This window comes from Acartia tonsa, chromosome 1 (assembly GCF_053477335.1).
Source record: "Acartia tonsa isolate MP-2025a chromosome 1, ASM5347733v1, whole genome shotgun sequence".
NCBI classification, from domain to species: domain Eukaryota; kingdom Metazoa; phylum Arthropoda; class Copepoda; order Calanoida; family Acartiidae; genus Acartia; species Acartia tonsa.
In genome coordinates this window covers 28,142,789-28,162,503 of record NC_137260.1, presented here as the reverse complement: position 1 = coordinate 28,162,503, position 19,715 = coordinate 28,142,789, and the positions used below count along the sequence as shown (strand labels likewise).

Sequence of the window (19,715 nt, the reverse complement as noted above, 5' to 3'; positions counted from 1 at the left end):
TAATATTGTGTAATAATTGCTTTTCTTCTGAGATAAAAAATTAAATTTTAGCTAATTTTATTCATACAATATTTTTTTAACATTTTTGACTAATGTTTGTAAACTCGAATGGTAATTACACTATAAAAATAAAAGATGAAATAAAAAATTGACAGCCCTGTAAAATCAAAATCCTTTTCACCACAAAACCTCGCAGTATCAAATATAAAATGCGGCTTTTAGTAAATTGGGTGAAATAGAAATAAAAATAAAACCTACAATTGTTTATATTATTAAAGTTTACTACTTGCTGTTTAATAGATTGCGGCATTCTGACAGAATTTGCGCAAAACTCGAAAATTGGCACATGTAATTTTGGTTATGTCAACAAATTTCGACTGTTTATTATATGAAAAAGTAAATTTGTCTAAGAATTATTTTTCCAAAAATGTATCACGTTATATTTTAATTGATGTTACGTAATTGAAATCAAGAAATGTTTATTATATTACAAATCATAGCTTATTTTGTGTCCTGTTATTCCAAGGCCGGTTGGAACAAAAATTACCCAAATAGTATATATTTACGTGTAAGTCAATAATCGTATTATCAGTAACTTCAGTTTTTTTAAAGATGGATATGATTGAAAAAGCTCAGAAATTATAAAGATCTTTATTCGATCGCTATTATACGTAGAACATTCATTACCTAGCAGATTTGTAGTTCCAGATATATTTAATTGCAGCTTAAAGTGATAGTTGTAGACATCAAAAATTAATTTTCAACACAATTATCATAAAATGGAAGTAAATAACCATTCCTTTTACTTTCATATTTCTAAAAAGTTTTCACTTCATGTTTATAATACTATTTTCAGAACAATTCTTAACTTGTTATCAAGATGCCACCTAAGAAGCCCACCGCGGCTAGTAAGAAAGCTGAAAACAAGAAAAAAGATAAAGTAATTGAAGATAAAACATTTGGACTGAAAAATAAAAAGGGAGCTAAGAATCAAAAATATATTGCCCAGGTAAATATGTATTATATTCTATAAGCGAAGGTACATGAGATTGAAGTTTTTTTTGTGTAGAGATAGAAGAACTAGCTTATAGACTTTAATCTAACGAAGAATCAAAGGGATAGTTTCACGAAATGCATTTGAACTTAATATAGTGAACAGCTTATTTTTTCCTGGTTAATTAGTTAAAATACATTTATATGGCATATATTTGAAAGAATTTCAATTTTTTACCACGTAGTTTTTGAAATATCAAGACTTGAAAATCGTCTTTTCAAATTGCAGTTCTCACAAATAGACGATTTTCAAGACGATTTCAAAAAATACGTGGTAGAAAATTGAAATTCTTTCGAATATATGCCATATAAATATAGTTTAACCCATTAACTAGCTAAAAATATGCGGTTCACTAAATTAAGTTAAAATGCATTTCGTTAAACTACCCATTTGAAAATATATATTCAGGTTATAAATCGTGAAAAATGACACAAGTTATTTTACGATTTAAGTTATATATTTAGTAAAAGGTATAGTAATATGGGGGGGGGGGGGGGGGGTTAATGAAACCATCTCGTAATCAGTGAGCAAATGGCACTTAGAATTCGAATTTCCATCTGAAATGTTGCATGAGTAATCCTTGGTAGGTCTATTTTCCCTAAATCGAACAAAAAGTTGGAAAAGTAACGGCTAACGGCTGGCGGCTCAGCAGTTTTGCCATTTTTTGGATATCTATAGTACAAAGAGGGAGGTCATTTTCTAGTAAATCCCGTAAAGGTGTGTGTTATAAGGCCTAAAAATAGTAGTAGAACGCTAAGGTGCTCTATATATTTGTATTCCCTATTGAAAAGAACAATAGGGAATTTTTTTTTTTTTTGATAACCATACCTGGAATATCTTTAAAAAATACGAAATTTCTATCAAATGCTTTCTTGGCTCAAACTTATTTAAATTTTAAAAAAATATAATTATAATAATAATGTTTTCTATAGGTACAATGTAAAGGTTAAGAACAATCTATACCATTAAACAAAGACAGAAGCCATTCTTTACAGGTTGATTTATTAAAATTATATTTTTTTAATTTTTGTCAGTTTGAGCCAAACAAAGCGTTTGATAGAAATTTCTTATTTTTTTAAGATATTCCAGGTACGGTTATCAAAAAAAAAAAAAAAAATTTCTTCCCTATTGTTCTATTCAATAGGTAATACAAATATATAGAGCACCTTATCGTTCTACTACTATTTTTAGGCCTTATAACACACACCTTTACGGGATTTACTAGAAATAACCTCCCTCTTATTCACGAAACCTATCTCCACCTTATTCTCGTTGCCACTCCAAAACGCTATCAAACGGTTCTAGACGGTAGCTGTTGGTACTAGAAGTTTCGAAAATGGTTATTGCTATTATTTAACATGAATTAAATCAAAAATATGTTTTAAATAGTTGATTCCTACGTAATTAATGATGAATTTACCCTGAAAATAGGCAAAAAACTGCGGAACGGCTGAGCCGCCAGCCGTTACTTTTCCAACTTTTTGTTCGATTTAGGGAAAATAGACCTACCAAGGATTACTCATGCAAAAGTTTAGATCGAAATTCGAATTCTAAGTGCCATTTGCTCACTGATTACGAGATGGTTGCATTAAAAAAAAAAACCTTAATAGCAATAATGTTAACAGTTTGATAAGTGTACTTTAGCGCATTTGATGATTTTTTGCTGTGTTATTGTTTTTTGTTCTTTGAATTCAACAAAACATTTGATGGTATTTCACAGAGTTGTGGATCCGGATCCGCTAGGATCCTCATGTTTTTGAGTCCAAAGATCCGGATCCGGATCCTGGGGTATAAATTTATGGAAAAATCTACCTAAAGAGGACTATCCACGAACGAGAGCACATGATTCTAAGTACCTTCCAGCATTGACCTTAAGTATTTTCTTTCAGAATATAATAGGTCACCATATATTATTGATATATTGACGAGAAAATGGGGGGGGGGGGGAAATGTGGTGACTCGTGCCATGACATACCAGCAATTTTATTTTGGGTGCTTCTCCCTTAGTTTTAGAGATAATTGGATAAAATCTTTTGGGCTGGGTCAGTAATTACCCTAACTACTGGTATCTTTAAAAAAAAACGGCGGCGGGACCGCCGCTCCCGCCGCCCGCCGCCGTTTTCCGCCGCCACCAAAATAATTTTTTTTTTGCATTTCTCGCCGAATTAGGCAATTTGGAATCATTTGAGACCATGTTATTTTTTTCAAAAATTTTTCCCCTTACAAGCAAACCCTGCGGGGGGACTTAGTCATTTTTTTCCAATTCTCGTATATCAAGGTATGTCTTAAATACAGTACTTCTCCTGTGATTTTGAAGATATTGAAACAAAATCTTTTTAGGTTGGTAAGTAAAAAATATTTGAATTAAGAAAACGGCGGCGGGACCGCCGCTCCCGCCATCCGCCGCCGTTTTCCTCCGCCAACAAAAAAATTATTTTTTTTGCATTTTTCGCCGAATTAGGCAATTTGGAATCATTTGAGACCATGTTATTTTTTTCAAAAATTTTTCCCCCTACAAGCAGCCCTGCGGGGGGACTTGTTTTGACATTTTTTCAAATTCTCGTATATCAAGGTATATCTTAAATTCAGTAAAATAAAAAAAAATTTTTGAGTGGCGGAAAACGGCGTAGGACGGCGGGAGCGGCGGTCCCGCCGCTGTTTTCTGCAGCCGTACCTCTGCCATTAGTTACTGACCTACCTAAAAATTTTTTGTTTTAATATCTTTTAAATCACGGGAGTACCTACCACTGAATTTAAGATATACCTTAATGTACAAAAATTGTACATTTGAAAAAAATGACCCCCGCAGGGCTGCTTGTAAGGGAAAACAATTTTTGAAAAAAATAACATGGTCTCAAATGATTCCAAATTGCCTAATTCAGCGAGAAATGCAAAAAAAAAATTTTTTTGTTGGCGGCGGAAAACGGCGGGAGCGGCGGTCCCGCCGCCGTTTTCTTAATTCAAATATTTTTTACTTACCAACCTAAAATTCAATATCTTCAAAATCACAGGAGAAGTACTGTATTTAAGATATACCTTGATATACGAGAATTTGAAAAAAATGACTAAGTCCCCCCGCAGGGCTGCTTGTAAGGGGAAAAATTTTTGAAAAAAATAACATGGTCTCAAATGATTCGAAATTGCCTAATTCGGCGAGAAATGCAAAAAAAAAATTTTTTTTTGTGGCGGCGGAAAACGGCGGCGGGCGGCGGGAGCGGCGGACCCGCCGCCGTTTTTTTTTGAAAGATACCAGTAGTTGGGGTAATTACTGACCCAGCCCAAAAAATTTCATCCAATTATCTCTAAAACTAAGGGAGTAGCACCCAAAATAAAATTGCTGGTATGTCGTGGCACAAGTTACCACATTTCCCCCCCCCCCCCTTTATGTTTCACAATGTTTTTTTCGGTATTTTAATTGATTTTGAAAACTTTTATGAAGCTAATTCTTTTAATAAAATGGATATTTGATGATACATATGCGAATACTCATATTATATGGATTGTAAATTAATCCATAATAGCATAAATTTAAACATACATATGAGATATAGTAAATGTGCTTTTGACTTTTTAAAATTTTTATCATTTGGCAACATGGACAATTAAAGACACCCCGAACTCAACAAAACGTTTGATAGAATTTTAACTAAAAATGGTGGACATTTTTTTACTTTTCTTCAACTTGAAGTGGTGAAACATAAATTTTCTCGTAAATATATCATTAATATATGGTGACCTATTATATTCTGAAAGAAAATACTCAGGATCAATGCTGGAAGGTACTTAGAATCACGTGCTCTCGTTCGTGGATAGTCCTCTTTATATAAAATAGTCACTTACAAAGACATTTTCTTGATGAGAGCCAATCTTTAAGGTTTAGGTTCAGACTTAAAAATTAAAAGTATATTTGACTTCGAGATTAAGGAATATGGTAAACGGGGCGAACTCTGTTTTTTTTCGGTTTTTTGAACCTGCAAATCGTAAAAATTATTTTTTTTTAAATGGGACCAAGACCAGTAGAAAGATCTCGGAAAAGTCGATCAGGTCCTAAATGGACGTAAACCTAGGACTTTGGGAAGTTTGTCAAAATTGATCTCTAAAACGGCACCGACTTCGCCCCGCCTTGAGGCGAAGTCGGTAGGGCATTTTTAAGCTTCGAAAAATCGATGACGTATTGATTTTATTACAGCATGCCCAAAAGGTAAAAGTTGCTAAATGAAAGAGTATGCACAAAAAATTTTATTAAGATAGGTCAATTTTTTCTACCAAAAAAAATAATTTTTCCGAAGTACGCAAAATTTGTCTTTTTTTTCAAAAATTTTTTTGATAAAAAACATAAAAATACTACTAGAAAAAAATAACTTTTTATGACTTAAAATGTCTGATCCTTAAAATTCAGGCAATTTTGAATAGATTTGGCAAAAAAAAAAAATTAGTTCTATTAGCAAAATTTACTAAAAAAATCTAGTTGAAAAAAAGAGAAAAGTTTGGCAAAATCTGTGGTCGATTTTCCAGCTTCAAAAAACCTATGACATATTGATTTAATTACAGCATGCCCTAAAGGTTAAAGTTGCTAAATGTATTAAAGAGCATTCACAAAAAAAATTATGAAGATCGGACAATTTTTCTACAAAAAAAAATAAATTTTTCTAAGTACGAGAAATTTGACTTTTTTTCTCGAAAATTTCACTTTTTTATATAAAATTGAAAAAGTTAGTATAAAAAGTGAAAAAACCGAATTCGCCCCGCTTCACTTTTAGTCGATTTAAGAAAAAACTATATAAGCTTTTTTAAAGTTTTAAACGGAAATGGATAGCCTATTAGATTCTTAATAAGTCCCCTGAAGACGTCTAAGCTCTAGCTCTTACCAGTTTTTGTCCAACTTACCGTTTTTCCGACCGAAGCAAAAAAATCGAAAAAAAAATTTTTTGGTCGTCCGACTTTAAGACCCAATAAGTACCCTAAAAATTCATCTCACAAAAATTTCATTTTATACTTTTTTGTAGGCAATTTAATAAGGAACAAATTTGATTTAATGTTTTTTTCTGTCAGTCGATTAGAACATGGAGAAAAATGTCATTTAATGAAGGTGGTCAAAAAAATACCGACTTCACCTCAAAACCGAGATCGCCCCGCTTTACCCTAAATATTTTTTGATAATTTGGTGATTTTATTTTTATTGTCAAGGATCCGGAGTCGGATCCGGATTCGCACTGACCAAATTTTGAGGATCCGGATCCGCATACAATCAATGCGGATCCGCAACACTGGTATTTCATTAAAAATCGCTTATCATTTTAATATTTTTTTGTCTTTATTAGGTTGAAAAACAAGTGAAGAGCAGCGGAAATCCAGATATTTTGAAGCAAGAAAGGATGAGAGCTGAAGAAAAGAAGAAGAAAGAAGAGGAAAGACAGAGATTGGAAGAAGTCAACTCATTATTTAAGCCAGTAGTATCACAAAAGGTATTTTTTACGAAGTTTTAGATTATCTTATGAATTTTTTTAGTCAATCAACAAAATTAGTTTAAAGTGTTTTTGTTTGTTTTTTGGTCTGAATGTAAAAAATATTTCTAAGAGGATATTACCAATATTCCATACTAACCACATTCATCATTTTCAATACATATCAGTAAACATTTATTGATTAATTCTTTTTTTTTATTAGATTGAGTCTGGCGTTGACCCAAAATCCGTGTTCTGTGCTTTCTTCAAGCAAGGTCTGTGCAAGAAGGGAGACAAATGTAAATTTTCTCACGACCCTGACATCGAGAGAAAAGCAGCTAAGAGAAACATTTTTGAGGCAAAGGTATATATTTGTTATTTTTCTCCTGGGGCCTACAAAACGTAATTTAAGAAATAAGATAAAAACTTTGATTTTGGGTTTTTGATTTTGGAAGGTTTAAGAATGGCAGTCGTGGTTCCAGGAGAATTATGTCAAGTATTTATTCATTAAGTACGTTGTGTTATTGATTACACTTGTAATAATCAACGCATTTTCATACAGTATTAGATAGACATGAATTTCAAGATTCAAAATGAGCATATAATAGTTATTTCTCGCATCGTATTATAAACGGCTTTCCGCGGATATAGAATGTACAATTATAAGATTAAAACCAGTTTTTTAGCCCCGAGGTGCTGAAGGCACGGGCTAAAAACAAGTATTAGATAGACATGAATTTCAATATTCAAAATGAGCATATAATAGTTATTTCTCGCATCGTATTATAAACAGCACGGGCTAAAAACACTGGTTTTAATCTTATGATTGTACATTTTATATTCGTAGAAAGCTGGATATGATACGATGCTAGACATAGTTTTTTCGTATGGATGAGAACCGGTTCCTATTCACCGGATTCGAATGAATACGAGAAAAAATATTATCATTACAAATATTTTCATAATATATATGCATGGTTTGATACTTTCATAACCTGTGTTGGCCGTTGCAAAAGCTGAAAATATTAAAGTTTAATATATGTGACATCCAAGAGCTAGAAAAAAAATTGCAGTAATTTAGCAGTCAAAAAGATTTAGATATTTATTTCAATTTATGTTTTTCATGAATTTTAGCTGTCTTGGAGTTCTAGATGTTCTAAGCATCTCAACGCTTACTTTCATGTCATTTATCGCCCTTTCTAAAATTTAATGTAATAAAATTCAGGACTATCGTCTTTTAAGTTTTAACAATACTTACCTTTCTCTTTATTTTATTCCCTTATGCAGGATGAAAAAGAGGATAATATGGATGAATGGGATGATGACAAGCTCGCCGAAGTTATCGCCAAAAAACACGGCGCTGAAAAGACAAACGCAACAACAATTATCTGCAAACATTTCCTTGATGCCGTTGAAAATGCTAAATATGGCTGGTTCTGGGAATGTCCCGGTGGCAAAGACTGTAAGTATAAACACGCGCTTCCTGAGGGTTATGTGCTGAAAAAAGATAAGCAGAAGATGCAGAAAGAAAAAGATGAAATCAGCCTGGAGGATTTAATAGAGAAGGAGCGCGCAACTTTGGATACAACTAAGTTGACTAAAGTGAATCTTGAGACCTTTGTTGCTTGGAAGAAAAAGAAGTTTAGAGAGAGACAAGAGGCTGAAGATAAGGCTAAGGTAACAATTTGAAATTTTTTCGTCATTTTGAAAGAGATGTATATTCTGCAAAAGATTTTTTCCCCCTACTAAAAAAAAATGTTTTAGTCCCTCTGCCCCTTCCCCCCCCCCCCCTTCTTATTTTTCTCCTTAAGGAGACGCAAAAAGTGAAAAAATGAAAGAAGTAGCCCTCCCCTCTCCAAAATGCATTCAGTTGATTCAAAGGGGAGGGGGGGGGGGGCGAAAGTGACACTTTTTGAAACCAAAACTAAAAGTCAACAAAGGAACTCAACTAAAAATAAGAGTTACAGGTCTGAGATTTTGCATGGGAGTTGCTTAATAGGGGTACAATATGGAACTGTGAAGAAACGGCGGCGCAACCGCCGAAAACCGCTGTTTCCCGCCGAATTTTTTTCTCGGTGGTTTTTGGCGGTTGCGACGCCGTTTCTTCACAGTTCCATATTGTACCCCTATAAAGCAACTGCCATGCAAAATGTCAGACCTGTAACTCTTTTTTTAGTTGAGTTCCTTTGACTTTTAGTTTTGGTTTCAAAAAGTGTCACTTTCGCCCCCCCCCCCCCCCCCCCTTTTCTTCATTATTGTATTAAATAGATTACAAATACGGCTCAATTTACTTTTTATTTTTTCATTTTTTTTCCCACCCCCTCCATTTTTTTCATTTTTTTCCCCCACCTTAGCAGGGGATCCACGCAGAATATACCTGCATTTTGCTCCCCGCCTTAAAAAAATAATTAGGAGGTAAAGAAAGGGGAGCTGAGGATACTGATGATACAAATCTTTTTTTTTATTTTTAACGGCGTTTCCCTTAATATCCCAATTTTGGTCCTACATACAAAATACCTGTTTAAAAATGACTTTGCCATCAAATTGATTCCATTTTGGTTTGTCTTTGTGTCTGTCCAAACGATCAAATTTTTCAGTTACAAATTACAATGTTGCTGAATTACTTAAATTGTTTATGTCAACAGGATAAGAAGAAGCGCGACTTGAAGAGCGGTAACACAGGTGGTATGTCCGGCAGGGACATCTTTACCTTTAACCCGAGCATTCTGGCGGAGAATGGTAACGAAGATGATGAGGAGGGAGCTGACTTTGATCTTAACATGAGGGAGAAAGATGAGGATGATGGCGTCAAGGTTAGTTGGCTTATGGAAGGGAAAGTTAACTGAATGTTAAATTGAACTTCCCACCAATATAAGTAATTTAATCCCAACTGTTGTCCTACAAGGAAGAACGAGTTGCAGATTATTTTAACTGAATTAGTCCCTTCCCTGTTTTGAAAGCTATTTCCTATACAAAAATAGTTATCTCAGAAGTTAATTTGTCTTAATTTAAACTTAAATTGAATTTAACTTTTAGGTGCACGAGATTAAGTTCGACGAGTACGGAATTATGGACGATGGCTTGGACGACTCTACAGAAACTCAGCTGGCGCGCGCCAGAGCTGAGCGTGGCGAGGCCGAGCCTGGTCCAAGTGGAAGTGGGGCCACTGCCTCCGCCACTGTAATTGACGAGGACCTTTTTGATGACGAAGATTTGGATGAGTTAGAAGAAGATATGGATAAGTTGGACCTATGATTGTAAAGTAGCTCAGCTACGAAAGTTATAAAAAAAATCAAGGTGAAGCATAAAAAACGTCAACATATTTCAACAACTTTATTTTAAACTGCACCTAGATATAATGTCTAACAAATAAGCAACATTTTATCTCCTTTAATGTTTAGTTGTTGAATACCTTCTGTGATTGGAATTATAATAAATAATTTCCTAAATAGGAATTAATATTTAAATGTTACTCTTAAATCTGAATAATGCTTCGGATACAGGACTGTTATTATTTTATTACCCAAATACTTTATACCAATCTTAATTTTATAATATATAAGATATCTAGTTGCTTACTACACACGTTAGCAGATTATTCGTTTTCATATATAGCTTTATCATAAATGGGAAATATTTATTTTAGGAGGTCGGTCCATAAAAATTTAATGATGTATAGGTAACAAGTTTGAGTTTTACCTAAAATATTTGCTTTATAAATATATAAATTGTTTATATAAATACATCCTGATAATTAAGTTCACAATGTGTCTCTCTCGTGAAGTAAATAAGAAAGGGATGATAGGACTAAATTAAATTGGGGACTAGTTAAAATCACAGTTTGAATATACATTATATTATCAGAGACAGGGACAAAGCTTCTGAAATATAAAAGTGAGACCTACGTGCACAATAACTCGTATATAGGTTTAAAAATCCAATTTTTAAAAATAATTCTTTGTTGGAACACAATTAAAAATATGTCAGAATCTTTGTCCCTGATTGAAATGAAATATAGATTCTTAATATACATATTCAATTGCCTTCCAGATTATATAAAAGAATCTGTATATGAAGTAATCTCTTACCCCTAGTCCAGTTTGAACTATTGTCTGTCATCTTACAACCAGTTTCAGATATTTTAAAACAAACTAAAAATGGAAGGAAAAGTTTGTGAATCTCCTGGCTGTGAACAACCTGCGAAGCTGCAATGCCCTACCTGTATCAAACTTAACATTCAGGTTGGTACAAAAAAGATTTGGATAGAATATTATAGTTTACTTGCTAAATCTAAAAGTTTCACAAATATTTAGGCTTTTAATTAGCAATACTTATTTTTTTTTGTATCCAACAATAAAAAGTAAAAAGGTTTTTGTCTGGAGCTATGAATTCTGTTCCGAATTTGTTTGACTTTTCAGGGGGAAAAAGAACAGTTTGCTTATTGTCAAATTAATAGGCGTTTTGAACGAAATGAAATTTGATGATATCTTTTGTTTAGGGTTCATTTTTCTGTAATCAAGAATGTTTCAAATCTAATTGGGATCTTCACAAGAATTTACACAAGCTTGCTAAATCAGACGTGGCAAGTCAATCCAGTAAGAAAGGAACAGGTTTATTCAATCCATGGCCAGGATATAAGTTTACAGGTAATTTACAAGTATTAGTTAATAAAAGAAGAGATTTGAGCGTGGGTGATAAAAAAAGAAAGATATTAAGAAGTTTAAAAGAATTTACTGTCCTAAAACTGACAGTTCTGAAAAACTATCTAACAAGAATTTTAAGATCTTTTTTTGAAATAGGATTTTTCTACAGGGTGTATCAATAGAAACGTTTTTTTTTTAAATCTTAATTATGCATAGAAAATAAAACAACTATATAAAATGTTTTATATATTTGGAAAACCTATTGTGGGACATTTATGTTTCAAATATTTGAAGATGATTTTTTCAATAAATTATGCCTTAAAAACCGGTTTTTCCAAAGGCCTTATTTTTAAAGATTTACGGATTTAAGGTTGAGGAAAAAATGTGCACATTTTTAAAATTCAGATTGCGCGGCTTGTATTAAAAGTAGAAAAACGTTATGCATACCGTTAAAATCGTCATAAACTCTAGTTTTAGGATATATAAGAACCATTCCTGTGCTATGTAAAGTATAGGAGCTACGAGGTAAAATGTTCAAAATTTCTTAAAATATTACAGTATTTCTCACATTTTTCAACGTAGCTCATAAACTACAAATAGCACTTTAATAGTACTTATATATTCTAACGATATGCATGACGTTTTTCTACTACCAATTCAAGCCGCGCAATTTGAATTTTAAAAATGTGCACATTTGTACCTCAACCTTAAATCCGTAAATCTTCAAAATAAGGCCTTTGGAAAAACCTGTTTTTAAGGCATAATTTATTGAAAAAATCATTTTCAAATATTTGAAACATAAATGTTTCAGAATAGGTTTTCCAAATATATAATGCATTTTATATAATTATTTTATTTTCTATACCTACATAGTTAAGATTTGAAAAAAAAACGTTTCTATTGAATCACCCTGCAGTATTCTTTTCTATTTAATTAATTTTAATATAATTTAGACATATATATAGTTGCCGTGCAAAAGGGGGTATAAAATTTAAGATTAATGTGAAAAAAAAACGCGCGCCTCAATTTACCGGTCAAAAGACCTTTTATAATATTTTTAAAATGTTGATTGTGTAGAGGTTTAATCTGATATGAGATCCTAGTAATAATAAATCTATTTCCCTAAATGATAACTTGTTTGCAGGACGATTACGACCCGCCGCTCAGAGTGATAAGCGAGAGGTGCCAGCTAACATTCGTCGCCCGGATTACGCAGATCACCCGGAGGGTTACCCACTTTCAGAAATGAAGTTAAAGGTATAATTTGGAGATGAATTTATCTTTAATCTATTTTGATAGATGTATCATGCGTCGTAAAAAATATTTCGTAGTTTCTTTCTACTAATTGCCCGTGATTTCTGAATGAATGCGTAAAAATATTTTTGTAAAATATTGATATTTGTTTAGGGAAATACGTATATAAGAAGTCTCGATCATGATGAAATAGAGCAGATGCGCGTAGCTTGTAAGCTTGGCAGAGAGGTATTAGACGAGGCCGCTAAAGCCATTGCTCCTGGTGTGACCACAGATGAAATTGACAGGTTCCTTATTTTCATTTATAAGCTACAAAAACGATGCAAATTGACTCCAGGAATAAATCTACTAGGTATTCAATTTTGCATGTTTTTGCTATTGTTTGTAATGCTCTTAAAATTAAAATATTAAAAGAACAGAAGAGGAGTATGCACGAACTAGCGCAAGTGATTCTAAGCACCTTCCAGCAGTGATGCTAAATGTTTTTGGTAAATATACTAGGGTTATATCACTTTTCTAACAGATCTTTTCAACCTTTCATCAAAAACTAGCCACATTCCAGCAATATGGAAATCTTCCATCATAGTCCCGCTACCAAAACCAGGCAAAGATCACAGTGATTCAAAATCCTACAGGCCAGTGTCCTTGCTCTGCCCAGCTATCAAGATATTAGAGAGACTTATCTTGCCTATCCTAACTGAACATCTTACTGTACCTGAATTTCAACATGGATTTAGATCTGACCATTCAACCGTGACAGCTTTATATGATTTTAACGAACAGGTAGCAACTGGTTTCAATAAAAATCTACCACCTGACAGAACTATATTAGTGCAGTTGGACCTCTCCAAAGCATTCGATATGGTTTCATTAGAAAAACTCCTGAAACAACTGAATGAAACATCATTACCTGGTTCAGTTAAAAGGTGGATTAAGTGCTACCTGACAGGCCGTCAGTCTATAGTACACTTTAGGAATAAGCTGTCCTCGTCCAGGAATGTGAGAACTGGAGTTCCACAAGGAGCTGTTACTTCCCCTTTATTATTCAGCTTTTATCTGTCAAAAATCCCCAGACCACCAGATCACATCAAGATCATTCAATATGCAGATGACATATCAATTTATACATCAGGAACAGACATAGATAAAATGACTGCAGAGCTGAATAAGTACCTGGACACAATAGTCAAATATCTTGAAGAGAGAGAACTGTCACTTTCACCAGAAAAATCCACGGTGACTTTGTTTACATCAGACAGACGCCAAGGTAATATACATCCTCAAATAAAAATCAACAACACTCTAGTCCCACTTGAGAAGAACCCAAAACTTTTGGGTGTACACTTTGACAGCCATCTTACCTTCTCACATCACATCACAAAAATTACAGACAGTGTGAAACCCAGGATAAATATGATGAAGTTCCTGGCAGGCTCTGACTGGGGACAAGATAAAGAAACCTTGGTTATTACATATAAAGCCGTGGGCCGAAGCTTATTAGAATATGGCAATCCCATCTGGAGCCCTATAATTAAACCAAATAACTGGAAAAAATTGCAAACAGCACAAAACCAAGCCTTACGGATTGCTACAGGATGCTTAGGCATGTCAGGAATAGACCATTTACATCAAGAGACAAAAGTTCTACCTATTAAAGACCATGCCCTACTCTTGACAGAACAATATGTTCTAGCCATGCATCTTCCTGGACACCCTGGACAAAAACACCTGGACAGGCCCCCTCCAGAACGAAATATGAAACCTACAGCTATTGACCTTAAACCAAATATTAGACCATGCCTACCAATCATCGATACACCTACCAAAAAGAAAGGTCTAAAAAGACTTCATACCAAAGCAGTCAAAAATGTTATTAACAAATATCAGCCAAACAGAGTTCTCGGTTCAAAACCCCCAGAAATCCACAAAGATGAACTTAAACTGAATAGAAAGGCCAGAACAAAACTATCTCAACTCAGAAGTGGATTTTCCAGAATTTTAAATGAATACCTGAACAGAATAAGCCAAGGAGAAATACCAAATACCTGTCCTGATTGTAATACTGGCCCCCACAATGTTCAACACCTTTTCAATTGTCCTGCAAAACCTACAAACCTTACCCCAATTGACCTCTGGAAAAAAAACCGCAAAAGTCGCAAACTTCTTAAAATTGGATGGAACTTGACAACGCACTTTATCAGGAGAAAAAACAGAGGAGCTGTGGCTACACACACACACACACACTAGGGTTATATTTAATATCGTTGTATCACTTTATAAAAATAAGTTTCACAATGGTTTTATATAAAAAAAAAACTTTTAAATGTTAGATATTTTTTGGCTATATATCATCAAATGTTTTGTTGAGTTCAAACTGCTGTGACACAAAAGTAAACTTTTTCAATGAAAAATGTTAATTTAGAAAAAGGGATGGTAAGTCGTAATATTGAAAACAGTTTTATTATTGTACTTTCGTAATTTACAGTAATTGATTATGTTTTGGCGTTTTATTTTTTTGAGACTTTGAGCTCAACAAAACAATTGATGATATTTCATAAAAAAAATAAAGGTGTATTCATAGAAAACCATGTTGAAACTTATTAGTTGGCATAACTATATCAAACATATCCGTAGTATATTCACAAAAAATATTTAGAATCATTGCTGGAAGGTTCTTAGAATCACTTAACTTGCTATCGTTTGTGCATAGTCCCCTTTAAAACACGTTTTAACTGAGAAAAAAAACGATTCAAGACCTTGTATCTATGTATACTCTCAAAATTTTCAAACTTTTATCTTAGGGATTGGTAAACAGCAAGATAATTTATTTATTACTCTTTGTTTTTAACGGTTATTATTAGGTTTTATGATTTAGTTTAGTCCATTTAGCTAATATACTTAGATCTTGTTATCCTAATATCTGAACTATTATTATTAGTTTCTATATATTTGGAATATTCCATGAATCTAGTATAGATCTTGTTATCCTAATATCTGAACTATTATTATTATTTTTTATATATTTAGAATAGTCCATGAAGCTAGTATAGATCTTGTTATCCTTATATCTGAACTATTATTATTAGTTTCTATATATTTAGAATAGTCCATGAAGCTAGTATAGATCTTGTTATCCTTATATCTGAACTATTATTATTAGTTTCTATATATTTAGAATAGTCCATGAAGCTAGTATAGATCTTGTTATCCTAATATCTGAACTATTATTATTAGTTTCTATATATTTAGAATAGTCCATGAAGCTAGTATAGATCTTGTTATCCTAATATCTGAACTATTATGATTAGTTTCTATATATATAGAATAGTCCATGAAGCTAGTATAGATCTTGTTATCCTAATATCTGAACTATTATTATTAGTTTCTATATATTTAGAATAGTCCATGAAGCTAGTATAGATCTTGTTATCCTAATATCTGAACTATTATTATTAGTTTCTATATATTAAGAATAGTCCATGAAGCTAGTATAGATCTTGTTATCCTAATATCTGAACTATTATTATTAGTTTCTATATATATTTAGAATAGTCCATGAAGCTAGTATAGATCTTGTTATCCTAATATCTGAACTATCATTATTATTAGTTTCTATATATTTAGAAGAGTCCATGAAGCTAGTATAGATCTTGTTATCCTAATATCTGAACTATTATTATTAGTTTCTATATATTTAGAATAGTCCATGAAGCTAGTATAGATCTTGTTTTCCTTATATCTGAACTATTATTATTATTAGTTTCTATATATTTAGAATAGTCCATGAAGCTAGTATAGATCTTGTTATCCTAATATCTGAACTATTATGATTAGTTTCTATATATATAGAATAGTCCATGAAGCTAGTATAGATCTTGTTATCCTAATATCTGAACTATCATTATTATTAGTTTCTATATATTTAGAAGAGTCCATGAAGCTAGTATAGATCTTGTTATCCTAATATCTGAACTATTATGATTAGTTTCTATATATTTAGAATATTCCATGAAGCTAGTACAGATCTTGTTATCCTAATATCTGAACTATTATTATTAGTTTCTATATATTTAGAATAGTCCATGAAGCTAGTATAGATCTTGTTATCCTAATATCTGAACTATTATGATTAGTTTCTATATATTTAGAATATTCCATGAAGCTAGTACAGATCTTGTTATCCTAATATCTGAACTATTTTTATTAGTTTCTATATATTTAGAATAGTCCATGAAGCTAGTATAGATCGTGAGTGTTATCCTTCTCCTCTGAACTATTATCAGTTTCCAAAATCTTGTTGTACTTCAGTAAATGAGGCAAGTATTTTAAGTAGCATTTATACATAACTATCATATCAATCTGCCTGTTTGTCTACAATGAAATGGGTTTGCGGGTCTCTTTTATAAGATAGACTTCTTAAGTTTTGTTATATTATTTTGCTTGTCAAAATATTGTATTGGAATTCCAATAATAATAACCTAGGCTAATAATCAATGATTTAATTCAATCTTAATTCTTTATGACAAGAAGTTACAAATATGTTTTCCGTTTTTGTACAATGATATAATTTGTTTTAGGTCATTTGCCATGGAATACCGGACATGAGACCATTACAGAATGGAGATATTTGTAATGTTGATGTCACAGTTTATCACAGGCAAGTTTTATGTTACTAGGACAATTATATCATTCCTAAACATTTATAAGAACTCTTTTGGTTGGGGAATGGTATTGTGGAATAAAGGTAGTTTCTTTCATAAAGATAATTGACCATTTTAATAGTTAACTAAATGAAATAAAAATGAAATTATTTTAGAGGCTTTCATGGTGATCTAAATGAGACCCTATTTGTTGGACAAGTATCTGAGAAGGCCAAAAATTTGGTTGTTAATACTTGGGAATGCTTAGAGAAAGCTATTCTGGAGTGTGTTAAACCTGGTCTTAAATACAGGTAAAGTTGTAGTTTTTATTTAGTAAAATATCAGGGAGAAATTGCACAAAGTAAAGATAGATATAAAAACTATACCCCTAAAATCAGACACTTCATGCAATTTACAGTGGACAAAAATTATTTTGACTGCTAATACGTATGGTGAAATAACCTTTTCAAAACAGCTGTGAGCCAAATAGATCCTAGTTTAACGCCAATAAAAGTATTCATCGAAATGGACTAGGTAATTGTTTTAATAAAACAGGTTTTCTGTTAATGAAAAAAAGTTTTATCTTTATTGCTATTTTATTCACAGGGAAGTTGGAAACGTAATCCAGAAGCATGCTAGTAGTCAAGGCTACAGTGTTGTCAGATCTTATTGTGGACATGGTATTCACAAGTTATTTCACTGTGCCCCTAATGTGCCACATTATGCCAAAAATAAGGTAATTTTTTATATATTTATTTTGTGTCTATTTAGTTCCTTCATTCAAATTATTCACTCCTTATTTTGTTTTCATTAGGAAGAAAACTAATCTTGGTTATTAATACCTTCATTTTCATTCTTTTAAGTGACAAGATGTCTATGCCAAAGAGTTTGTGTGTCTCTGTTAGTTTGTCTGTAAATAGTAGGGTTATTATTATTGATTCTATTTATTCTGTATTTTACTTATTAATTTTTTTCAGGCTGTTGGTGTGATGAGACCTGGTCACGTGTTTACTATAGAGCCTATGATCTCCGAGGGTGTGTGGGGGGATACAACTTGGCCTGATAACTGGACCAGTGTTACACAGGTATAAAACACAGAATATCAATGTATAGAATGTAGGATTGGCAATCCGAGTCCGGAATCCGCCCAATTTTTGGCCAATTTTGGAATCTAGAATCCGGAATCCGTTTTTTATAGCGGATTCGGATTCTTAATTGTTAGGCTAAATTAGCGTCTTGAGTTTTTTCTTTCAACCCCTCCCTCTTTGAAGGCAAAGATCACCACCCCCCATCTCTCCCCACCTACACCACCAAGTGGAGAGATCAGAAAAGCTTTAGATTCTTCCCAGGACCCGGTATAATTTAATCCCTTGATTTATTTTTTTTAAATCCTTTTCAAATATGGCTAGAATCCGAAATCCGTCAAAAAATAAGATTTAGTTAGACGGATTGCCAACCCTAATAGAATGTTTAAGCTTGGTTTAAGAACAATTATTTCTGCTATTAATTTACATCCTAGGCCATAATTTTGAGTAACTGATTTCAACCTGAAGCATGTGTTTCTTTATAGCACCAACTCTCCTTTGATTTACTTTTTCATAAAACTATGAGTCTAGCCTGTAATGTTTATTTAATTATCCTGCTCATCTGTTTTTGGCACAACATCTCGATAATCAATTATTGAAATGTCAGTATTAAGCATCCTATGTTTAAGTAATTTTGGAAATGGTTTACAAGAAATTGTTTATTAGACTTCTAAATATTGTTGAATATTGAAACGTTGTTAATGTTCATTTTAATGTCTGATTTTAAAAGCTTCGTTTTTATGGATTTTTCAATCCTTTTTAAACATCATAATCATTTTTTCATGTTTAGGATGGAAAGTTATCGGCACAGTTTGAGCAAACCATGATGGTCACAGATGCCGGCGTAGAAGTGCTGACCGCAAGACCGGGCAAAGAACACACACCTTACTTCATGGAACAATCTTCTTAGTGGAGAGGAATATAAACTTGTAGCGCGGCATTCTTCATCAATCAATCAATCAATTAGATAATGCTGAAGAACAACCTTAAAGCTCATTCCTCATGTGTCTAGATGAATTGCCCAATAAAGAAGTTATATTTAAAATGCATATTGCATGTAAAATCCTCTTTTTTTGTTTGATAGGTGTATTTTAATTAGCATAAATGAAAGATAATATTTTTATTTCTTAGCTAGTTATAACGAGAGGCATTCCGCATCATTCGACGCTGAATTTACTGTGATTTTCTCGAAATCCAGCAAATCCGAGAAGATATTTGATAAAGTAAATTTTTGCGTTGCCTTCCTTAAAGGGCGAATATAGGTTCGATATGATATGAGCTTATATCAAAGGTGCAATTCCATAGATTATAAATAACTTAAAAATATTGACATATTCAATTGTATAAGTCTGTTTATAGCTTAAAACCCGTCAATCTCGAAAAAATTTTTTGTAATTAGTGTGGTTCCCTAAGAACTCAAACACCCTAGCATCACACAAGGCTTCGTGGCAAGGTTGGATTAAAAAGCTTTCGTTAAATGAAAGTCGTAATAACGTGGAAACCAATTAATCAGGGGTAAATATACCCTCCTTCTACCTTCATAAAGTAAATTATTTAAAAGTTAAAAAAACATCAAATAATGTAAAAAGTAAAAA

General features: G+C 32.5%; 2 protein-coding genes across 3 annotated transcripts; both read left to right on the top strand.

Moving 5' to 3' along the window:
• The first annotated feature begins 322 nt into the window (after positions 1-322).
• LOC145316811 (zinc finger CCCH domain-containing protein 15 homolog) lies at positions 323-10,628 on the top strand. Of its 2 annotated transcripts, none has more exons than XM_080157559.1 (6): positions 323-1,009; positions 6,376-6,519; positions 6,722-6,856; positions 7,786-8,175; positions 9,144-9,311; positions 9,535-10,628. In XM_080157559.1, exons 1-6 carry the CDS (start codon positions 881-883, stop codon positions 9,751-9,753), a joined length of 1,185 nt encoding a protein of 394 aa, XP_080013685.1. In that variant the 5' UTR covers positions 323-880; the 3' UTR covers positions 9,754-10,628. The 2 variants fall into 2 exon arrangements, with proteins under 2 accessions (XP_080013685.1, XP_080013679.1); XM_080157553.1 differs by having other exon boundaries at positions 6,722-6,862.
• On the top strand, positions 10,604-19,369 carry LOC145316822 (methionine aminopeptidase 1). Its single transcript, XM_080157571.1, has 10 exons — positions 10,604-10,739; positions 10,997-11,144; positions 12,286-12,398; positions 12,549-12,682; positions 16,618-16,711; positions 16,973-17,052; positions 17,212-17,346; positions 17,642-17,771; positions 18,013-18,120; positions 18,911-19,369. Exons 1-10 carry the CDS (start codon positions 10,656-10,658, stop codon positions 19,028-19,030), a joined length of 1,146 nt encoding a protein of 381 aa, XP_080013697.1. The 5' UTR covers positions 10,604-10,655; the 3' UTR covers positions 19,031-19,369.
• The last annotated feature ends 346 nt before the right edge of the window (positions 19,370-19,715 follow it).

Coding starts and splice junctions, on each gene's coding strand:
- LOC145316811 (XM_080157553.1), top strand. CDS start 881: ATGCCACCTAAGAAGCCCACCGCGGCTAGTAAGAAAGCTGAAAACAAG. Junction 6,520..6,721: donor AGCCAGTAGTATCACAAAAG/GTATTTTTTACG, acceptor TTTTTTTATTAG/ATTGAGTCTGGCGTTGACCC. Junction 9,312..9,534: donor ATGAGGATGATGGCGTCAAG/GTTAGTTGGCTT, acceptor TTTAACTTTTAG/GTGCACGAGATTAAGTTCGA.
- LOC145316822 (XM_080157571.1), top strand. CDS start 10,656: ATGGAAGGAAAAGTTTGTGAATCTCCTGGCTGTGAACAACCTGCGAAG. Junction 17,772..18,012: donor CACATTATGCCAAAAATAAG/GTAATTTTTTAT, acceptor AATTTTTTTCAG/GCTGTTGGTGTGATGAGACC. Junction 18,121..18,910: donor ACTGGACCAGTGTTACACAG/GTATAAAACACA, acceptor TTTCATGTTTAG/GATGGAAAGTTATCGGCACA.